This window comes from Corella eumyota, chromosome 5, assembly GCF_963082875.1.
Source record: "Corella eumyota chromosome 5, kaCorEumy4.1, whole genome shotgun sequence".
NCBI lineage: Eukaryota > Metazoa > Chordata > Ascidiacea > Phlebobranchia > Corellidae > Corella > Corella eumyota.
Genome location: NC_137494.1, coordinates 13,711,045 through 13,732,048, shown reverse-complemented (window position 1 = coordinate 13,732,048; position 21,004 = coordinate 13,711,045). Strand labels below are relative to the sequence as shown.

Genomic DNA, 21,004 nt, shown 5'->3' with positions numbered 1-21,004 from the left:
CCTGCGTTTAAAAAATAACAAATTCTTATATTAAAACTAAATTGCTAATATTTTTTAATCAGTAAATTTAAGAAACTGACAGACTGATAATCTAAAAAATCACGGATTTTTATTTTTTTTTAATTATAATTTTGAACTTATTACGTTAATTAATACATTTAAATATATAAACATACCGTTACATACTTAAAAATATTTAAATTATAAAAAAATTTTCAGATATTTAATTTTGTTTTTAAATTAATTTTTATATTTTAAATAACATAATTGTGAAAATTTAACTAAGCTTAATATGCTCATTCTAAATAATAAATAATGTGTTTTTGTTTTTTTTGTATTATCGACGTAACTTATCATATCAACGTAATATTTTGCGGAAAAATGCGGATTTCTGCTAGGATTTAAAAAAATATAAAGTAATTAAGAATTAAATTTTTAAGCACTTAATTTATTTAATTAAAACCGATTATTAACATCTGGTAACAAAAAATCCAATTTTAATATTCGATTTTTAAGTGATTATATTTAGTTATAAGCTTTGTCTCAAGAGCGTGCATTTTTTCATAAACAAATTAAAAGCACGTGCGTTCGTCATAGATAAATTTTTTTATAGTATTAGTTTTTTTATGTAACAAAAGTTAATGTCTGCCCATATGATCTTTAATTTATTTTAATTTTAGATTTTAAAATTAACATAATTGTTAAGCTGCTACATTCTCACATTAAATATGAACAGTTTTTGCTTGGAATTCAGTTTTAACAAGGAAATCTTAAAAGATAGCATGCTATTAAAAGAATTGGTGGAAAATATTGTTGAAAAAATTAAAAATATTTTTGGGTCTTGTTCAGTAGTCTATCAAGAAAAAAAAGATGCTGCTGCAGATGGATTTATGTTTTTATATCGAAACCCATTCAAATATTCTATTTTTTTGCAAGGCACAGTCAATGGGTTATTGGCAATTGATATTCATTGTCTAAATGCTGATTCCAATGTTACTGCAACAGGACCAAGCATTGATAACCTTAGATCTGAAATCTATGGATTGGAAAATATTTTTAAGCGAAAAACAATAATGTTTAAGAGCTTACCTGCTATTAAAAGAGGGTTAGAGTTTTCAGTATACGATCAAACATCATCTGGTGCCTTAGTTGAATATGATTTTGATAAATTAGTTTTTGAAGAAAATTCCGCATACCAAAATGTACGCATCATGCATTCAAAGCAGTTTGGAAACTGTTTGATTCTCGACAACGACATGAATTTAGCGGAAAGCGATATTGCATACACTAAAGCTATCACTGGCGGCGAAATGGAGTCTTATAAAGACAAAAATGTTCTTATTCTAGGTGGTGGTGATGGCGGAATATTAAACCATCTAGTTAATAAAGGACCAGCTATGGTTACACTTATTGATATTGACAGGGTAGTAGTGGATGCTGCTAAAATTCATCTACGAGGGATCTGTGGAGATTCTATGGATATAGAAGAGGGTAAAAATTACAAAATCATAATTGGAGACTGTGTGAAATATTTGGAAGAATACGTAGCACAGAAAAGGCAGTTTGATGTGATTATTAACGACTTAACTGCGATTCCGATCAGCCAAACGCCAGTTGGATCACACTGGGATTTCATGCGTTATATCCTTAAACTATCATTCCAAATTCTAAAGAAAGAAGGGAAGTATTACACACAGGGCAATGGAACGAGCATGGTGAATGCTTTAGCCATGTATGAGAAACAACTAAATTTATTGTCTCCGAGTGTGAGTTTCAGCAAAGAAGAAATCTCTGTGCCTTCTTATATGGAGCAATGGATGTTTTATACCATCTGGCAAACTTAAAGTTTATAAGAACGACAACTGCTTGCAAATTTATTTTAATTATTATTTCTAATTAGGTATAAGGTGATTGTTAATGCTAAAACACAATTTTTGCACAAGAAAATTAGATAAATGTTGCTTTTGTTATTAAATAAGGCTATAAGGCTGTTAATTTTGTAAAAATATTTTAAATTGGTTTTTAATATATTACTTTTTGCTTGTATGTCATATCGTAATTATGTTTTTTTTATTGCTTCTTAATTTTAATGTTTTTATTTGCCAAAACTATTTTTAATTTACCTTCAATGTGAACTTGCTTAAATTTTTTATATAAAAATATAATTAGCTCAACAACTTACAATTCACTTGCTTTTTTATTGTTATTTGTTATTAAGTTCCAATTTTTAATGCCTGTATATTGAACTATATGTTACCAAAGTTCTGTAAAATAATTTTAAATTTCTGCCAAATGAAGTTTTCGATTTATTAAAAACATAAAGTGGTGTAATGATTTTAACATTTTTTCATTTATTTTAGGCTTTTGTAATGCTTAAATATTTAATTTTTGTAAATTATTGCAATTTTTTGGCTATTTTAATAAAACATTTTCCAAAAATAGGCAAAAATTTTTATGTATGTATATAAAGAACATACGAATTTAATAGAACATTAGTATTTCAGAATTTTTTATACTTTTTTGTTTTTTATAGGTTAAAAAATAAATAACATTTGCTAAAAAAATTAAAAACAATAATTTCTGATTTGTTTTCGTAAAAAAATCGACCGCGTGATGGTATGCGAGAGCAAATTTAATAATTTTCTCAAATTCCGTAAAAAAAGGTCGGTTATACGCTTCGTAAAACAATCCCACAATTGGTTGGTTAAAAAGGTTAATTTCGGCTAAAGGAAGCTCTAAAGTCTAATTTGACAGCCACACCTGTTCAACTAACTCGCTCGATTTACTTGACTACCGACCATGACATTATAGAGTGCACAGCTTAACAAATAATTACACGTTTTTAAATCAGTTTCGTCTACTGACTATTGTTGAATACACTTTAAACGATACATTAAACAAGTTAACATTGAAATAAAAAAATATCAAACCAAATAAACTGTTTAAAACATGACAAAGTTATTAATATTTTACTTTATTTTTTTTTATAAATTTATCCTTAGTGTAAGGTCGCGCGACCTAACAATAAAGTAACATTAGTTACGCCGACCCGGTCTCGAGTTTCATTTGGCAGTTTGGAATATAATATAGATTATAATTGCCCGATAAATATGCTACTGATTAAGTGCTGGCTCAGCAGGAGTCCATACCGTTTATAGCGCCTTACTCAAGGACACTACAGCATGAGAGCAGTGGGGATTTAACCCACGACCTCATGATGTTGTACCAAGTGTTCTTACCACTACACCACGCTGCCGGTTTTGTTGTATGTTGAATGCTATAAACCTTTTATAAGTTAAACTATTCTAATTTTGGCGTAAAAAGTTCAGTAGCACACGGAAATTCATTAATTTTTAGAATGTAAAAATCCCGCTTTTTATAAAAAGGTAACAGTCATTTTTGTTACGAGTTCACGCCGGTATTTTTTGATTACTAATCAAAATATTTTATTGCATTTCCTTATGCGTGGGTAGCATTACAATGAAACTGTAATTTATTTTTTATTTGTTCTTTTTATTTGTAGTAAAATTGACCTATATATGGGAGCCAATAAGTGTCGTATATTTTCTCCCTATCGGACTGATTCATAACTGAATTAGTCAATTTTCATTTCAAGTGCTTGAATTCAAAGTTAACATGCTCGGATTTCCGCAATTTTTACAGTTTTATTTAGGTAATTTAATACTGAACCCTTGAACCAGGCATTACGTGCATAGAATAGTATACACATAAAAAGAAAGAACGTAATATTGATATTATAAGATATGACTTCAGTTCTTATATTTAGTTGGTTAGAAATCGTTTGAAGTGGCCAATATTTTTAATAGTAATCTTCTAAGATTGACCAGTTATGCAAACAATTTAAAAAATCGTAGATTCGTATCAGTAGATTTGTGCAAAATTGCTGTTTTAACCCTTTAAAAAAAGCGCGAACCCAGAGAAAAAGGCAAAAATTTAATCTGATCGCTCCTGCGCTAACAAAACGTTTTTGACCAAAGCCAGTTGACATAGCTGCCTTAAATCGCTTACTACTTGCCGTCGAGTAGTACAGTTCGTCCAGTATACCGGCAAAGCAAGTGGTACTATTACTAGCGTAAGTTAAAATCGTATATAGTTCAGTAAAATTTAGGTAAACTAGCATAAGCAACAAGATTCAACCGGTTGACTGGCGTACAATAAATGTTTAGTTAAGGGGCCGCGTTTAGCTTTTAATGTTCAATTATTAAATTAGAAAAATAAACTAATTTGTGAACTTGAATAGTTTTAAGTGGTTCTTTAGAACTTAACATTCAGACATTACTATTTTGTAACTCAATACCACAGGGAATTTGCTGATCGCTATCTTGTACGCATAAACGGTAACTATAATAAGTTAAGAATATTTAAGAGGTTAGATCAAAAACAGACAATTGATTAGTCAAAAAAGGAGTGTAAGGACATAAACAATTCAACCATCGCTTAAGGCCCACTGCTAATACTACAAGAAAATAAAACATGCAAGCTGAAATACGACACCTCCTTTTAACATTTTTCATTATTTTTCTGCTTTTTCAATTGTCAAGCCAAGGCGCAATGAACCGAAAGAGAAGACAAACAAATATCGGGTAAATATCTCTCTAACTTCATATTTATTTACCTTTTTAATAAGCTTTGCTGCTAGCAATCAGGCTATCAATTAAAATGTGACTCAAAGCTAGACAGTAAGCCTACTAAACCTCATTGCAAATTTAATTTAAGCGCCAATATGTAACAATAGGTCTTTGTCTAACCTGTTTTTTATTTTATTAAAGCTTTGATACAGAATGTTTGTGTAATGGCGTCTATTTAACCTCTTAAATAGCTAACAAACTTTATTTTAAGAGTTTAAACACCAATCTTAACCGCCTGAACCATAGTATATGTTATGATTTGTGACTTTATCCGTTGTTCGTTAATTTTAAATTCGTAGGCTACTGTAAATATAAAGTAGTATAAAAAAAACTTTTAAATAATAAATTATGACTAGTTTTGTTATTTATTAAAGGTGTGTTAATTAGTATTTTTTTAAATTTAATTAACTTTTTATGATTTTAAGCATGTGTAATAACAATAAGCCAGGGTGACTAGCTTTCCGCTTGCTTTTTGACAACATCTCATTTAAATTTCAGTCGTAAATTTGCTATCATTTTGTGTGCCGTTGTCATAAAATATTTGACACTGGAAGTTTGCATAAGCCCAAAAACAAATATTTCTTAAATTAAGCGTTCCAAAACGTGTTTAATTGAAAGATAGATAGGCTTTATATTCTCATTAAAATGTGTTTGGTCTACTGAATAAATGCATGCTTATCTAAAAACAAATTATATAATCAATAAACTGTATCTTCATTTACCCAGTAACATTTTGTTAATAAAAATTTAGAAAACGGGTTTTTAAAATAAAATACATTTTCTAGGTTATTGGATATCTATAGTTCTTAGTTACGACTTCTGTTACATTTTGGCGCGCTTTTAAGCAGCTGACATTTTGGTTTTTACTGCATGTTGTGTAAATAAATTTGAACTAAAAACAATCTAAAAAAACAAAAGGCTAATTAAAAGCAGGTTAAAATATCTTTTGATTTTTACCTCCTATGTTAGCGCTAATATTAAGCTGCTATTTTATGTTTAATTCTGCTTAGATATCGTAGAAGGGGGGCTTATACAACTAGCTTGTACTCATCGCATAGTTCTTCATATAATCGCTACCGTGGGCCTAACCCTGCCAGGTAAAATGGCTTTTTTTGCATGCTGCTTTTGGTTTTAAATCATTTTTTGCTTCTCATGATTTAAATGCATGTGTTCTGGCTGCTTTTTTGGTAATTTTGCTTTAATTTTTGTCATTTTTTACCTGTGTTATTTATATACTGATGACACTGTCCTAAGCGCTAAATATAGCGTTTAAGACATGAAGTCATGTGTTTAATTCCCACTGCAGACTCAAAACAACTTTATTAATTAACATGTTAACGGTACTAAACTTAATTGGCAGACTTGATTTTCCTTGATGTGGAAAGGTTGACTTCACAGCCTAAACATATATTCACTTTTAAACCCGGTCTAAAACCGTTTTTTTTAGTTTAAATAATGCTTTGTCCTTTAGTTTTGCCTTGGATGTGGTAAATACTATTAGGACCTTTAAAAAAGGCAGTTGGGATCGAACCAAGGACCTCTGGTGATGCGTAGTATCATCCCCCGTACCATAACGTCGTTTTTTAATAATGTTTTTTACAAATTTTAAATTTAAAGGCCTACTACGAAACGTCTTGAACAAAATTTGGATAAATCTAAACTGAGAACTGGTAGATACTGTGCCTACCCAACCTACAAGTTAGTACCACATAGCTTCATTAACGGGACGCAAACTTACTTAAAAAGAGTTGTTAAACATTGCCCATGGTCAGCCTTATATTGTAACCCAACTGTCAGGTAAAAAAAAATTATTTTTTAGAAAAATTTTTATTTGTTTTTTTAACTGAACGTCTTTGTTGAAATTGGCAAAAATTTATGCTAATTTATTTGTTTAAAATAACATCTTAGCATTTACTATTTTTTTTTAATTAAATAAAATCGTATTTTAAAATATTCGCTAACTGTAAGAAAATGCGGAAATATTTTAGAATTTTAAAATTGTTATATTCTTTGTTGCGTGCTCACGTATTTCCAAAATAAAGATGGTAATTTGTGGCAAAAAATATCAATTTTTAAAAATGTGCGATCTTTTTTGTATTACTTCGTCCGCTTAATAAGTAGATATTTAATACAAAAAGTCATATTAGACCGTTTTTATGCTAGTATACTTTTAATGTATATTATGGAATGAATTTTTATTTTTTTTGGTTTAATACAATACAATTTTAGTTATGTTTGGTCGCCTAAAAATAATATTATTTGATTTAAACTTTATTTAAAAAAATATTTGACATTTTTTTTATTTTTTTTACAGCTATGTTACTGAAACTCGGCCAAATTACTCGACCAGAATGAAACAAGTTGCAACTAACGAGTTACGTTGTTGTCCTGGCTTTTCTGGTCCAAAATGCGATAAAGGTAATCACAAATCACAACTATGGGTTTATGGGTTTGATTCCCACTGCTTCCATGTTATAAAACAATCCTTAAGTACGGTACTTACGAACCGTAAATTTTAACAGATTATTGGTAGGCGTTTTTATTAAATAATATTTAAAACTGCCAAAGTTAGCTTATGACTGGGTCGGGGTAATTACAAATGAGACCCTATGTTTAGGTTGTAAGTTTGGGGTTTCATTAACAAAAAAAATAGGAAAAAAGGGCTGAATATTTGACCGCGCAATTTGGCGAGTGCGGGTTTTCTCTACCGGAAACAACCTACCGCATATTTCCCCTTACCTTGTTATTAAGCTCAAGTATTAGCACCTATGCGGTGTACAATTATAATTGAGTCACATTCACTGTGTGGTCAAAATTTCAAACCAATTTTTTGCGGTTAATAGTTCTTGTCCAAAAAATTACAAGTCGCTATTAAAAATTTATTTTTTTAATTTTTAAATAAAAATTTTTTGGTGTAAAATTAGCCATAAAATTTTTAATTCTATAAAATAGCTTTGATACTGGATTTTAACTTTATGCGTATTTATTATTATGTTTATGCCACGAATGTATTTTCAAAATGAGTTATAATTTATTCTTTTGATTTAATTTACTCATGCAAATGTGTGTTTTTATAAAGTCTGTTTTTTTTACTCATTTACCGAAATAATTTGACAACCAAATTTTTATAATTGTCAGAGGTTGTCGCTTTTCAACCATTAAGGTTTCCTATTTAAGTTTTAAGTACAGTTGTTATCAATTTCAATCTAAAATACCCGGAAATAAAAGCACGTTTTTAATATAAACAAAACCATTCTGATTTTAATCGATCAGTCATCAATCTTTTAATTTTTAATTTATAATAAAATTTTTTTTTAGAATATATATTTTTATTTTTATTTTTTTAGTATGCTACAATTGTTCGGTAGTCGATAGTCTGCGCTCAAAAGTGGAAACATTATCTCAAATGGTGAGTCAAGATTTTATCAACAACTTCAAAAAAATATCTAAAATCGCCGCTATTTAATAAGCCACCCAAATTTTAAGTTATAACTTCGTAAGTGGCGTTTCAAAGGCATTTGTTACGCTATATAGGCTGTATTGTCGCAACTGTTTATTTAATTTAGGCGTTATTGAGTTTTAAACTCTAAAAATCAGATAAACTTTATTCAAATAAAAGATTTTTTAAAACTTTTGAAGATTTTAAATTTAGCTTCGATATATATTTTCTCATATCAGCGAAATTAGATTCTAAAATTCTGAAAAAATGTAATTTAAAAATTTAATAAAATTTAAAATTAAAATGTTACGCTACTTTTTAATCTGATTTTTATTATTTAAGTAAATGTTTTTGTTTATCTTATATGTATATGGGTTTGGTCGCCATGTAAAGATTTAAAACTAAGTGTAAAAACGTAATAACTATGTCATGTTAAAAACCATGTGTAAAAATGTAATAACTATGTTATGTTAAAAACCATGTGTAAAAATATAATAACAATGTCATGTTAAAAACCATGTGTAAAAATGTAAAAACTATGTCATGTTAAAAACCATGTGTAAAAATGTAATAACTATGTCGTGTTAAAAACCACGAGTAAAATGTAATAACCATGTTATGTTAAAAACTATGAAAACACATTTTGTTATTTTTTTTATTGTTTATTTACATTTTTATGATCACGTGACCTAATTCTGACGTCACAAATTTGGTTTTAGTTTTCAAACGGAGATTTTAACGTACCCGTACCTAACAATACAGTGAATAATATTGAGGGTCCGCCCGGACCCCCTGGCCCCAGAGGTGAACCAGGAACCCAAGGACCGAGCGGAGACCAAGGCGAACCCGGAGCTCCCGGAATTCCAGGTGCTAGAGGTCAAACAGGGTTAAAGGGGGATCAAGGTATTTAAAAAGTGCAAAAAATATTTAAAAAAGTTAAAACACAGATTTTTTTATTAATTTAATTCTTTTTTTTAGGTTTAAATGGTCTAAAAGGTGATCAAGGTTTAAGTGGTCTACAAGGACTAAAAGGTGAATTATAGTTTTTTTTTTTTTAAATTAATAAAAAAAATAAATTTAAAAAATTTTAAGGCGAAACTGGCCTTAGCGGAAAAGACGGAAAACAAGGAGAACCCGGCATGCCCGGAATTCGCGGAGAGCCCGGAAGAGACGGAATGCCTGGTCCTCCAGGTGTGTGTAGTTGTCCAACAACATCAACAATGGCACCTGAAGCTCCCAGTTCGGTTCACGGCCCCGAAACGACTCCCGAATTAAACCCGGGTCCCGAAACGACTCCCGGACCAAGTAAGAATTTAAATTTTTTATTTTTTTTATAAATTTTAAAAATTAACAAATAAAAAATTAATTAAAAAAAAAAGTTATTACAATTTTTTGATTCTTATTGAATTTAAAATTATTTCTTTAAATAAATAAAATTTTTAAAAATATTTTTAATTTAAGTAATTTATAAAAATTAGTAAACTGGAATTTTGAGCAAATTTTTTTTTAATTTACTAAAAAAATTTAAACTATTTTATGGAATTTTTTATTAGACAGTTAAACTAAAAAATTATATACTTTATATCTTGATAAATTGGTGCTAAAGAATGAATTCTGGCTGTTATAATTTACACTTTAAAGCAATTAACCTAAAAACTTGTTAGTTATACTGAAATGATAACTTTTAAGAGATGCATGTTTATTTTTTTTTTGTTAAGAAATTGTAAATTTTAAATATTTAAAATAACGGTAATTTACATTTTTTTTTTGTTATTTTTGTTAATTTATTTTGCTTGATTTTTATTTTAAATTTTTATTTTTTATCAAGTTTTACTAATTTTTTGTGATTTTAAATTTTAAAATAATTTTTTTTATAACTTTAAAATTTGACCCTAACGAAAATTTCACCAAATCGTGACGTTAAACTAACGTCAGAATTGAAATATTATGACGTGATATAGTCTTGAGAAATCGTGATGCCTTCTCTATAACTACAAACGTCATGTTTATATTTATATGTTAAACGGAAATGACGTCATATTTTGACCTAATTCTTAGTATTGAAAATAATGTTTACAAATATGGTTAACTTAAAAAAAAATGTAGTGGTACAATGGGAAAAAATGGCAAAACCAATTTCATGGGTTTTAACATGACATTGTTATTACATTTTTACACATTGTTTCTAACATGACATAGTTATTACATTTTTACACATGGTTTTTAACATGACATAGTTATTACATTTTTACACATGGTTTTTAACATGACATAGTTATTACATTTTTACACATTGTTTCTAACATGACATAGTTATTACATTTTTACACATGGTTTTTAACATGACATAGTTTTTACATTTTTACACATGGTTTTGTAGTATATTATAACATGGTTACCTTATTCTAAACGCAGGCTTTAGAATTTATTATACAATACATTTATACTTAAATTAAAATGCGTAAAAATATTTTTTTTACCCTTTTTTTTTGTAAAAAAATTTGGGTAATATCTTAAACTCTAGCTTCTGAAGTTATTTTGGAGTCCGTAAATCCCCCGGACCAGTTTCCGGAGCGTCCGGGTCCCGATACCGTTGCATTTTGCTCCGGGAGGTTATGGCGACAAAAAGTCGAAGACCTGAGCTGTGATTTCGAGCACTTCAAATTTTCGGATTTCAACGAAGATATTCTAATGAACGACTATACAGACGGGCCTAGAAGAAAGGGAGGGACATTATGTATGTACCAAGCGACCTCTATTCCTAATACTAGTAACACATGGTCTATTAGCAGTGGCATAGACATCCTAAAAGAGGACTTAATAAAATTCGAAAAATCGAGTAACACATTTATTGATTATAATATTAACGACGGTTTACTAGACGACGGGTCGTTACCCGATGACGTCAGAGAATTCTATGACGCCATTAGTGGTGCTGATGACGTATTACCGCCTAATAACTTTCTAAAGGAGAATAAATTTCTTATATACCGCCCTACCTCAACCCGCTTTAATATAGCTCGACTGAGCAGCGTGTTTTTTACTAACACCGATCAAGGGATGTGTGTTCACTTTAAATACCTCATTCGTGCTGATAGAAATCCTCAGCCAGGAGCTGGCCTCTTGGTGTATCTATTACCTTGCAATCCTGCTTACCGTTTCCCTGTAGTTAACCTGACTCTATCATCTGTGGAATTACGCTACGACCAATGGGAAAAAAAGGTCGTGCCTTTACCTGATTACAGACAGCCTTATCAAGTAATTTTCGAGGCCTTTTCTGGTCCGAAAGACAGTCTGGATTTCGTTGCCATTGATGACATCATAATATCGCCGTGCGGTGAGTGGAATCACGTGATCTCGTGTGCGTCACGTGATTAGGTTTTTAGACGTAGTTTTGTGTTTTTGTGATTGAAATCAAGCGACATTTTTAGAACTAAAAAAATCTTTTTTGGGTGTTGTGTGTTTGTGTTAATTTCATTCTAATCTGAAAAAGGAAAATGCCAGAAAAAATTTTGAAGTCATTTTTTTTCCAGCATGTTTTTTGACTTAACAAATCAAGATTTCTGAAAATGAAATATTTAAATAAAAAAATCATTTTTGTAATATTTAAAAATAGATAATAATTTTAAAAGTAATTTTACACTGCTATTGTTGTTTAAACATCATTTAAAAAATAAAAATGATGTTTTTTAAAATTTAGTTCACTTTTTACTAATTTAAAATCAGTTATTTTTTTTATATATTTAAAATAATTTTTTTAGTTTTTTTATTGTAGTACCTACAGATCTATATATACAATAAAAGTATTGCTAACAATAGAGGTATGGTAATTATTTTATATTATGCAATATATATTAAAAACTGTTAATTTTTTATTCACTAGAAATTATTTTTTGTAATTATGCACAATCTTTTTAACTTATTTTTTGGGTGATTTTTTGTAAATTAATTACCAGAAACTTGATATTAGTTTTGGAAAATAATTCTAACAATATTAGTTTAATTATATACTTGCTTTTTTTCTTTGTTTTTTTTAATCTTTTTAGCAGAAAAAAAAACCTTTTGAATATTACGTTATGATAAAGTATATTCTTATATTACACATCGATATTTTTGCAAAATTTTTGCACGTACCGTCTTATCGTTACATGTCAAAGTTAAATTGAGTTAAGGCAGAGGTCTATAACTCTTACTTAACCTTATCATGATTCCGTATACACAATACATTGTTAATTATATAAACTACTTATATAAATAAATAACTGATTATTATAATTTTATAGCCTTTAAAAATGAAATGTTTTTAAAAAGGTATTATTATAATCACAGTCTATATTTTTTTTCATTTTTAAGGTACTTGAAAAATTTTTTTTTTAAAGTTGAAAATAGTAAAAAATTTTTGAATTTTTCTATAATGCATTCTGCTGTAAAATAAATATTTATTCAACCAATTACTCAACTTTAAAATTTTTCGGCGCAAAAAAAATTCTTTCAACCAATTTTTTTCAGTTTACTTTTGTCGTTGGCAATCAATTAAAAATATAAAAAGTAAATAAATATTTGGCGTCCTTTATTGCCCTAATTGGCGACAAAGAACCCATTAAAATAATTTATTTTTCATTATTTTAACACTAGCATGACTTAAAAGCATGTTTTTGGAATATTAATAACTGAATGTGCATGAGCCTATTAAAAATGTGCTAAAATGCAAGAAATTTGCTTAATTTTGCATGTGAATTAAATTTAAAATTATTTAAATGCATTTTTATGCAGTTGTTTACATTTTGGGGCATGAATTTTAATAAAAAGTGCCCGCAATTTTTAATTTTAAAATTTAATGCCCGCAACTTTTTAATTTTTAGAATTTAATGCCCGCAACTTTTTAATTTTTAAAATTTAATGCCCGCAACTTTTTAATTTTTATTTTTTCGCCAACTAACTCGTATTTCGTTTATCCTCAATTTAATCTCCTATTCTCACCCAGGTTCAAACACGTGTATGTTCAAAGGCACTTTGTACCAAAACGACGAATTGTGGAAAACCTCGGATTGTGAGGAGTGTCTATGTCTTGATGGCACTCACCAATGTTTCGAAATCTTATGCCCTCCCAAACTGTCGTGTAAATACACTTACAAACCGCAGGGATACTGCTGCGAGGTCTGCTGCGAAAGCCAAGAGGATCCAGGTTCGAATCCCGTTAAACATCTTCACAAAATTGATTTTTTTTTTAAATTTATTAAAAAAAACATTTTTTCCACTTTTTATTCTAGTTTCAGAAGGTAGTGGAGACACTTCAGGCGACGGAGCCAGCGAAACGATCCCTTCAACAACCCTACCTCCTATTACGTCACCAAACGGTGACGTCACGAAGCCAGGTTCTTATTACGAATACCCAGACGAGGACGAGTACGATAATTATTCCGATGAGTCAGATTTGTACTCAACTCGAAGTTTTAAGTCAAATGGGGGATGTCCCGTTTTGGAGAGTCGGTCGTTTGTAAGCCACGATGGTAAGTGAAGTGTTGTTATTTTGGGAATTTTTTGATTGTAGGGGTAAAAGAGGTTTGTTTTAGTAGGAGGGTTGTTATTTTGGAAAAAATTAACCTATAAGGTATTGTTTTAGGGAAAGTTTTTTTGGGGGGAATTTTTCTGGGGGTTGTTATTTTTGGGGTTAATTGTTTTGGGGAGTTTTATTGGAGTTTTTTGGGGGGTTAATTTTTACGTAAGGGTTGATGTAGGGGGCTGTTATTTTGGGGGCTGTTGACCCAGGGTGTAGCTGTATTTAGGGGTTATTTATTTTGGCAGGAAGTTTTAGGGGGCTAATAATCTGGATTTCTATTTTTAGTAAATATGTAAAATTTTAAGTGCGATGTCTTAGCCATAAAAATTTTTAATTTTTATTCAAAAATTCTCATTTTAGGGGTCAGTCGAGTTTGCCGTTTACCCCGGGAAACCGGACCCTGTCGCGCCCGGATGCCAAGAGTATATTACGACCACCGACAAGGTCGCTGCCGGGCGTTTACGTACGGGGGCTGCGAGGGCAACGCCAACAACTTTCGCAACATGCGAAGTTGCGAGAAGTTATGTCTTCATAATCCTGATGACGTCATAGAGACCGATTCAAGCGGTAAGTCTGAATATTTTTGATTAATTCGTTTATCCTCGATTTCTGTTTGATCAGCTTTGTAAATTAAATAATTAATCAATTTTTGGGTTTGATTTATGAGTGTTAGCGTAAAGCTTTAAAAAGGGAGCATACATTAATTAATTTTTAAATTTAATATAATATCCTAAACTTATTTATTTTTATTTATTAATTTAAATTAAGTAATTTTTTTTACTTAAATTTAAATTTAAAATGCTTGTAGTGAATAAAAGCTTATCAGTAGTTTAAGTTTATATATGGTTTAATAATTCGTTAATACCGGATTTTCATAATAGATCGTTTATTTTCTGTCAATTAACGCCGCTCAACTATAAATATACAATGCAAACAAGAACTCACTTTTGGCCCAGATTTTTGGATTTTTAAACTTGAAATCATTTTTATTTAGTAGACAGTACGTGAAGTTTTAGCTGGTTGAACTAAAAAAATAAATTGATGAGTAATTTTATAATTTTTTGGTGTTAATTTTTTTTTTACAGACTTTACATAATATTTGTAAATATTTCGTTAAACCTGTAAATATATTTGGTTTCTTTTTAATTGCTAAAGGTTAAATATTACTCAAATAAGAAAAATCTCGCACAAGTTTATTTAAAAAAACAAAAAAATTTTTTTACAAATTTTTTTTTTGTTAAAAATTTTTTTTTTAATTTTTTTTTCAAAAAAAAAAAAAAAATAACCCCCCCCCCCAAAAATGTTCTAGAAATTCCTTATAAATGTTACGAACCCTTGTCGCCCGGCAAATGCGCCGCGTCCTTAGACCGGTACTACTTTGACCCTGGTACCGGGTTCTGCCACCGGTTCCAATACACCGGTTGTGGTGGCAACGGGAACCGTTTTTACTCCCCCCACGAGTGTAGTCGGTCGTGTGGTGGCGCTAGATATTACAACGGGCGCCCAGAAAACCCCTGGAGCACCGTGCGCGGTAATATGACGCCATGTTAAGGCATTGTCACGTAACAAATGCGCATTTTTAAGTTAAACTAATAAATTTCAGCACTTTTTCAGGAATTTAAACATTTTTACTTTTTTGGGGGTAAAAATACCGCGTTTTTTTTGTATTAATATTATTTGATTTGTTTTTATTTTGTTTTAACACAACTTTTATAACATAATTAAATATATTATTTTTTAAATTAACCAAAGTTTTTTATATTTATGTTCGATTTAAATTTTAAAAGTTTTTACAAAAAAAATACAAATTAAAAAAAAAATAAAAAAAAGTAAAAATTTATAAAAACCACGAAATATTCCATTTTTTTATAAAAAAATCTAAGATTTTAAATAATTTTTTAAATTTTTAGACGATGATTATCCATTCCATAAGCAACCCAGACGTTGTCAGCAACCTAAAGTGGTCGGAGTATGCAAAGCGACATTACCCCGTTTCTACTACGATAAAGTGGAAAGAGTTTGCAAATTATTCTACTACGGGGGCTGTGGGGGGAACAGAAACAAGTTTATGAACCCCTGGGCGTGCAAGGACATATGTGGGGGCGACCACCCCGTTTTTACAATAGAGCCCGCAGAGTTAAGAGGTAAGTTTTAAAAAAAAAAAAAAAATTATTTTTTTGGAAAATTTTTATATATTTTTAACCGCGTTTTTTTACCATCTTTGACACCTTTTACAATACACACAAATAAATGTCGAGTTTTTTATTTATTGTCCTATATAAACGCCATAAAATTTGAGTCCAAACACAGCTTTAAAAAAATCTTGATCGAAATAATAAAACTGTTGACTTTCGGTGAATTTAATGTCTGCATTGTCAGTCCTATTACTTTAGTGTTTAACTGATTGTTATTTAACCGTTGTTTGAGTTAGTTTTGGCGGGATTTTTGATGTTTGCTTTCAAAATATTTAGGAAACCGTTTATTAGGTGTTGGTTATTTTTAACTAAAAATTGAAAAAAAATCGTTTTTTTTGCGAGAATTTTAGTATGCGCGTATTTTTTACCTTAACCCAGTTTTAAGTTGTACAAGTTTAATATATTATTGACCTCATGATATTACCCTAACCCAGTCTCAAATTGTACAAATTTAAGATATTATTGACCCCACAATATTACCCCAATCTAGTCTTAAGTTGTACAAGTTTAAGATATTATTGACCCCATAATATTATCCCAATCTAGTCTTAAGTTGTACAAGTTTAAGATATTATTGACCTTATATTATTACCCCAACCCAGTCTAAAGTTGTACAAGTTTAAGATATTACTGACCCCATGATATTACCCCAACCCAGTCTCAAGTTGTACAAGTTTAAGATATTATTGACCTCATGATATTACCCCAACCCAGTCTCAAGTTAAACAAGTAACTAATACTAAGTTTCGAATAGTAAAAAATAAATATAACTTTTTTTAGCAGGGGGTTTACCACAAAAATGTTACCTCCCGAAAAAGATCGGCCCCTGTCGTGGTAGCCTACCCAGATTCTACTACAATCAATACACGAAAAAATGTCAAATTTTTACTTTTGGTGGCTGTTCTGAAAATGGGAATAATTTCGAATATCCCGACGAATGTGTAGCAGCATGTAAAGGGGAAATCAGTTATGTTTATGAAAGCAAGAACTCCGGTTCTAGACGAAAAAATTTGAATGTTAGAAATAGAGCAGCGGTTTTATCAGGTAAAAAAATAATAATTTTAAATACAATATAGCGTGGTGTAGTGGTCAGAACACACTACATGATGTCCAGGGTTCGATTCCCACTGCTCCTATGCCGTAGCGCCCTTGAGTAAGGCGCTATAAACAGTATGAACTCTTACTGAGCCAGCACTTGATCATCAGCTTAATTATGGGGCAATTATAATCAATTATATCCTAAACAAGTCAACTTAAAACTGGGTCGGGGTAACAAATGTTACTCTATGTTTAGGTTATAAAGTCGACCTTCCCACATCGAGGATAAATTAATATAAAAAAGTACTTAAAACCAAACTTTATTAAATCGACAAAAATCGTATCAAAAACTATAGGCCAAAAATTATATATTTCCAAATTAAAAAAAATTTAATTTCAGATCACCCAGAAAGGTGTAGACTTCCTATAGACGAAGGGCCTTGCAATTCTAAATTATATCGTTATTACTACGACGTCGATACCCAACTATGCTCTTTGTTTGTTTATTCTGGTTGTCGTGGCAACGGGAATAGGTTTATGACGCCTGAAGATTGTAAAAATGAATGCGATTCGATTGGATTTAATTTTACGATCACTTTGGCTAAGGATATTACAGGTAAGGGCAAAAAATAAATTTAAATTAGTCCAAAAATAGCTAACTGGTCCGGTAGTTCGGTATACCGATCATGGCATCGGACTACGGGCCAATAGGTTTCGGGTTCGAGTCTTACCAATGCCCCACTATTTGCCCTTGAGTTTGGTATTTACAGATAGCTCAAACACGTCACAACAGCTCACTCTTCTCCAATAAAATAATAAAAATAAATTGTATTTTAATACTAAATCAAAAAAATTATCATTTTTTTAATTTTTACGTTGTTATATTTTTTTTAGATTCAACCCAACTGTCTATACCCTTTTCCGACCCTGTAGTTGGGACTAAAGGGGATCAGGGACCTCCGGGGCCCGCTGGGGCACCAGGACCACCAGGAAAATCTGTTGTGGGACCGAGAGTAAGAAAATTAATTTTTTTTTAAATATTTTTGAATTTAAAAAAACAAAATTAATTTTACGCGATATTAAAATATATTTATATTATTACTTGAGGTTCTGAGCTTGATTCCCGCTTTCGATACATTGTAAACTTACATTTTTACCTATTTTTATAAAACAGTAACTTATCTAGAGGTCCTGGGTTCGATTCCTACTGTAGTCATATTTTTATTTTATTAGTAACATGTACTCACAGTTATTTAAATACGTTTATAGTTTTATATGCAGTTTGGTATTTAAATATCAAAAACCTAATATTGTTGTTTCGAATTGTAAGTGTGTTATTTAAATTGGCATTCGACTTTTAACTGTTGAAGTATTTATGTCAGAGATAAGATAAGATAAAGTGAATAACCATTTAAAATATCTGATTGATGACTTATGCTAAGTGTTTTGTTTTTATACGTTTCAAGGGCAGAGCTTTGATAAATAACAAAAATATATCTAAGTGTCAAAAAACATTTTACTTATCTGTAATTTTTAACAGCTTTTAAAATTATAATCTTTAACTAACTCTTACAAGTTTATTGACTTCATGATATTACCCTAACCCAGTCTCAAGTTGTACAAGTTTAAGATATTATTGACCTCATGATATTACCCCAACCCAGTATTAAGTTGTACAAGTTTAAGATATTATTGACCTTATAATATTACTCCAACCCAGTCTTAAGTTGTACAAGTTTAAGATATTTTTGACCTCATGATATTACCCCAACCCAGTCTTAAGTTGTACAAGTTTAAGATATTATTGACCTCATGATATTACCCCAACCCAGTCTCTAGTTGTACAAGTTTAAGATATTATTGACCTCATGATATTACCCCAACCCAGTCTCAAGTTGTACAAGTTTAAAATATTATTATTCGTCATTTTTTGTAATAAATTTTGTCGTTTTTATACTAACTTTTTTTTTAAATCCAAAACGGCACGCAGCCGGGATCGAACCGTAGACCCAAAGTTAAAAAAAACGCAAATTTTATCGCTTCACTATAACCCATATATTGACAACTGATGCACAAAATTCGACATGAATGTTTACATAAGTAACCAGTTTGGTTTCCTCCATGAACCTCATGTTCAATACCACAGGTGTTGTAACTGCGGTTTATTTGGTTGAGTTATCACTACATTAAACTCAGCAGGGGTCGAAATCGCAATTTTTAATGTTTATTTTTATGTTTTAGGGCCCGCCTGGACGTTTAGGAGAAGCCGTTTCGGTAATTTTATTTTTTTATTGATTTATTCTTGATGTAAAAAAGCCGACTTTGCAGGCTATATACATAACCTTACTACCTTTGCCCGATTTTAAGTTGTAGTTGGTGGTTTTAAAAATAATATATGTAATAAGCGTTAAAACTTTAAAATGAGGTCCTGGGTTTGATTCCCCTTGCCTCCTTGCTGTAGCACCCTTGAGTAAGGCGCTATAAACGGTATGAACTCCTGCTGAGTCAGCACTTAATTAGCAGCTTAATTATCAAGCAATTATAATCTATAATATCTCAAACCACTTAAGGCAACTCGAGACTGGGTCGGGGTAACAAATGTTACTCTATGTTTAGGCCTTGAAGTCTACCTTCCCACATCGAGGATAAATAAATATCAAAAAAAAAATGTTTACATTTTTTAGATCAATGACGAAAATGAAATATCTGAATTAAAATCGACGGTCGAGACCCTTGAGGCCCGAATCTTTTTATTAGAACAACAAATATTAACGCTAGTCCAACAAGGTAAACAACCAAACATAAAATAACTGGCCCGGTAGGCTTATGGTTCGAATCCATCCAAGAGCGATATTTTTTTTAAAAATTTATATTAAAAATTAAGAAATTTCTTTAAGATATTATATTTTTTAATTTATTTTTTTCTTGTTAATTTTTAAAAAATGTTATTTTTTAAGATGACTCAAACCTCCGAGGTCCATTCGCCGAGCCATTGTTAGCATCAGACGAAACAATATCAATCTAAAACTCCAGTGTTAACACAATTGTGTATTTATATCAGGTATTAAAAAAAATATTTTTTAATATTTATTTATCCTCAATGTGGGAAGGTCAACTCAACAGTCTAAACATAGAGTAACATTAGTTACCTCGACCCAGTCTCAAGTTGCCTTTAGCAGTTTGGAATATTATAGATTATTATTGCCGATAGTTATAAGCTGCTGATTAAGTATTGGCTCAGCAGAAGTTTATACCGTTTATAGTGCCTTACTCAAGGGCGCTACAAAATGAGAGCAGTGGGGAACGAACCCAGGACCTCATTAGGTGAAGCCAAGCGTTCTAACTACTACACCACGCTGCCAATTAACAATATAATTTCTAGATTAACTGCTAATTTATAAATTAAATGTGAATTATACTAAAACAAATACGGTTCTTATTTTTAGTAGTTGTTTATTTAATTTTCACTTCCCATACTAAAATGTCATTGTCAAAAATATGTTGACATTTTCAAGACAAAAAAAAATTATAATTAAATTTTTAATTGGCAAATGACGTAGAAAAAATGTCGACAAAAATTAAAATATGTCAACAATTTTACAGCATAGCATGAAGCCAGCCAGGGTCACATATCACCTCTTAGTAGCAAAAACAACCTTTTTTCCTGTTCAAAATGTCAATTGCTTATGTGTTTTTTTGGCTAAGAATTTTATTATTGTGACCGGCTCACATTTATAATCTATTTTAGGCAATTTTATTTTCGAAAAATCAATTTTTAGGTTTTGTTTTTTTATCAGTATTTTTTCCACCTCACTTATTATATTGTAGGCATATTTTGTTTATTTTTTATTGTATTTTTTTGTGGATTTTGTATTTTTAATGTATAAAAAACATTTTTTGTTTTTATAAGTATTTAATATTATTATACACAACTAAAAATAATATCTTTTTTTATTTTCGAATTTATTTTTATTTTTTACAATTTAAAAATCAAGTTACCAAGCTAATATTTATTTTCAAAACAAAGTTTCAAAATCTTATTTTTTCGCCAAAAAATCTTTTTTTAAACAATTCCTAACCGCATATTGAAAGCGTATTTTTATTTAAATAATCAAAAACGGTC

The 21,004-nt window shown here is 30.1% G+C and overlaps 2 protein-coding genes across 5 annotated transcripts; both read left to right on the top strand.

The window, feature by feature from the left end:
* Positions 1-684: 684 nt before the first annotated feature.
* On the top strand, positions 685-2,311 carry LOC145752561 (spermine synthase-like). Its single transcript, XM_082568864.1, has one exon. The coding sequence runs from the start codon at positions 729-731 to the stop codon at positions 1,842-1,844; it is 1,116 nt and encodes a 371-aa protein (XP_082424990.1). The 5' UTR covers positions 685-728; the 3' UTR covers positions 1,845-2,311.
* A 1,615-nt stretch (positions 2,312-3,926) lies between these two features.
* LOC145753961 (uncharacterized) lies at positions 3,927-20,923 on the top strand. 4 transcript variants are annotated; one of them, XM_082570513.1, is made up of 20 exons: positions 3,927-4,604; positions 5,660-5,746; positions 6,267-6,446; positions 6,964-7,067; positions 7,997-8,058; positions 8,808-8,991; positions 9,067-9,120; positions 9,181-9,393; positions 13,073-13,273; positions 13,359-13,598; positions 14,009-14,215; positions 14,958-15,179; positions 15,559-15,792; positions 16,624-16,887; positions 17,282-17,497; positions 17,776-17,894; positions 19,123-19,155; positions 19,566-19,668; positions 19,839-19,942; positions 20,485-20,923. In XM_082570513.1, exons 1-19 carry the CDS (start codon positions 4,495-4,497, stop codon positions 19,904-19,906), a joined length of 2,901 nt encoding a protein of 966 aa, XP_082426639.1. In that variant the 5' UTR covers positions 3,927-4,494; the 3' UTR covers positions 19,907-19,942; positions 20,485-20,923. The 4 variants fall into 4 exon arrangements, with proteins under 4 accessions (XP_082426639.1, XP_082426641.1, XP_082426642.1 ...); XM_082570515.1 differs by lacking the exon at positions 5,660-5,746 and having other exon boundaries at positions 3,928-4,604; XM_082570516.1 differs by lacking the exon at positions 14,958-15,179 and having other exon boundaries at positions 3,930-4,604.
* Positions 20,924-21,004: the final 81 nt, after the last annotated feature.

Bases quoted from the DNA above. Each gene is read 5' to 3' on its own strand.
- LOC145753961 (XM_082570513.1), top strand. From the start codon at position 4,495: ATGCAAGCTGAAATACGACACCTCCTTTTAACATTTTTCATTATTTTT. The intron at 8,992-9,066 runs GTATTTAAAAAG...TCTTTTTTTTAG, and splicing joins AGGGTTAAAGGGGGATCAAG to GTTTAAATGGTCTAAAAGGT. The intron at 16,888-17,281 runs GTAAAAAAATAA...ATTTAATTTCAG, and splicing joins TAGAGCAGCGGTTTTATCAG to ATCACCCAGAAAGGTGTAGA.
- LOC145752561 (XM_082568864.1), top strand. From the start codon at position 729: ATGAACAGTTTTTGCTTGGAATTCAGTTTTAACAAGGAAATCTTAAAA.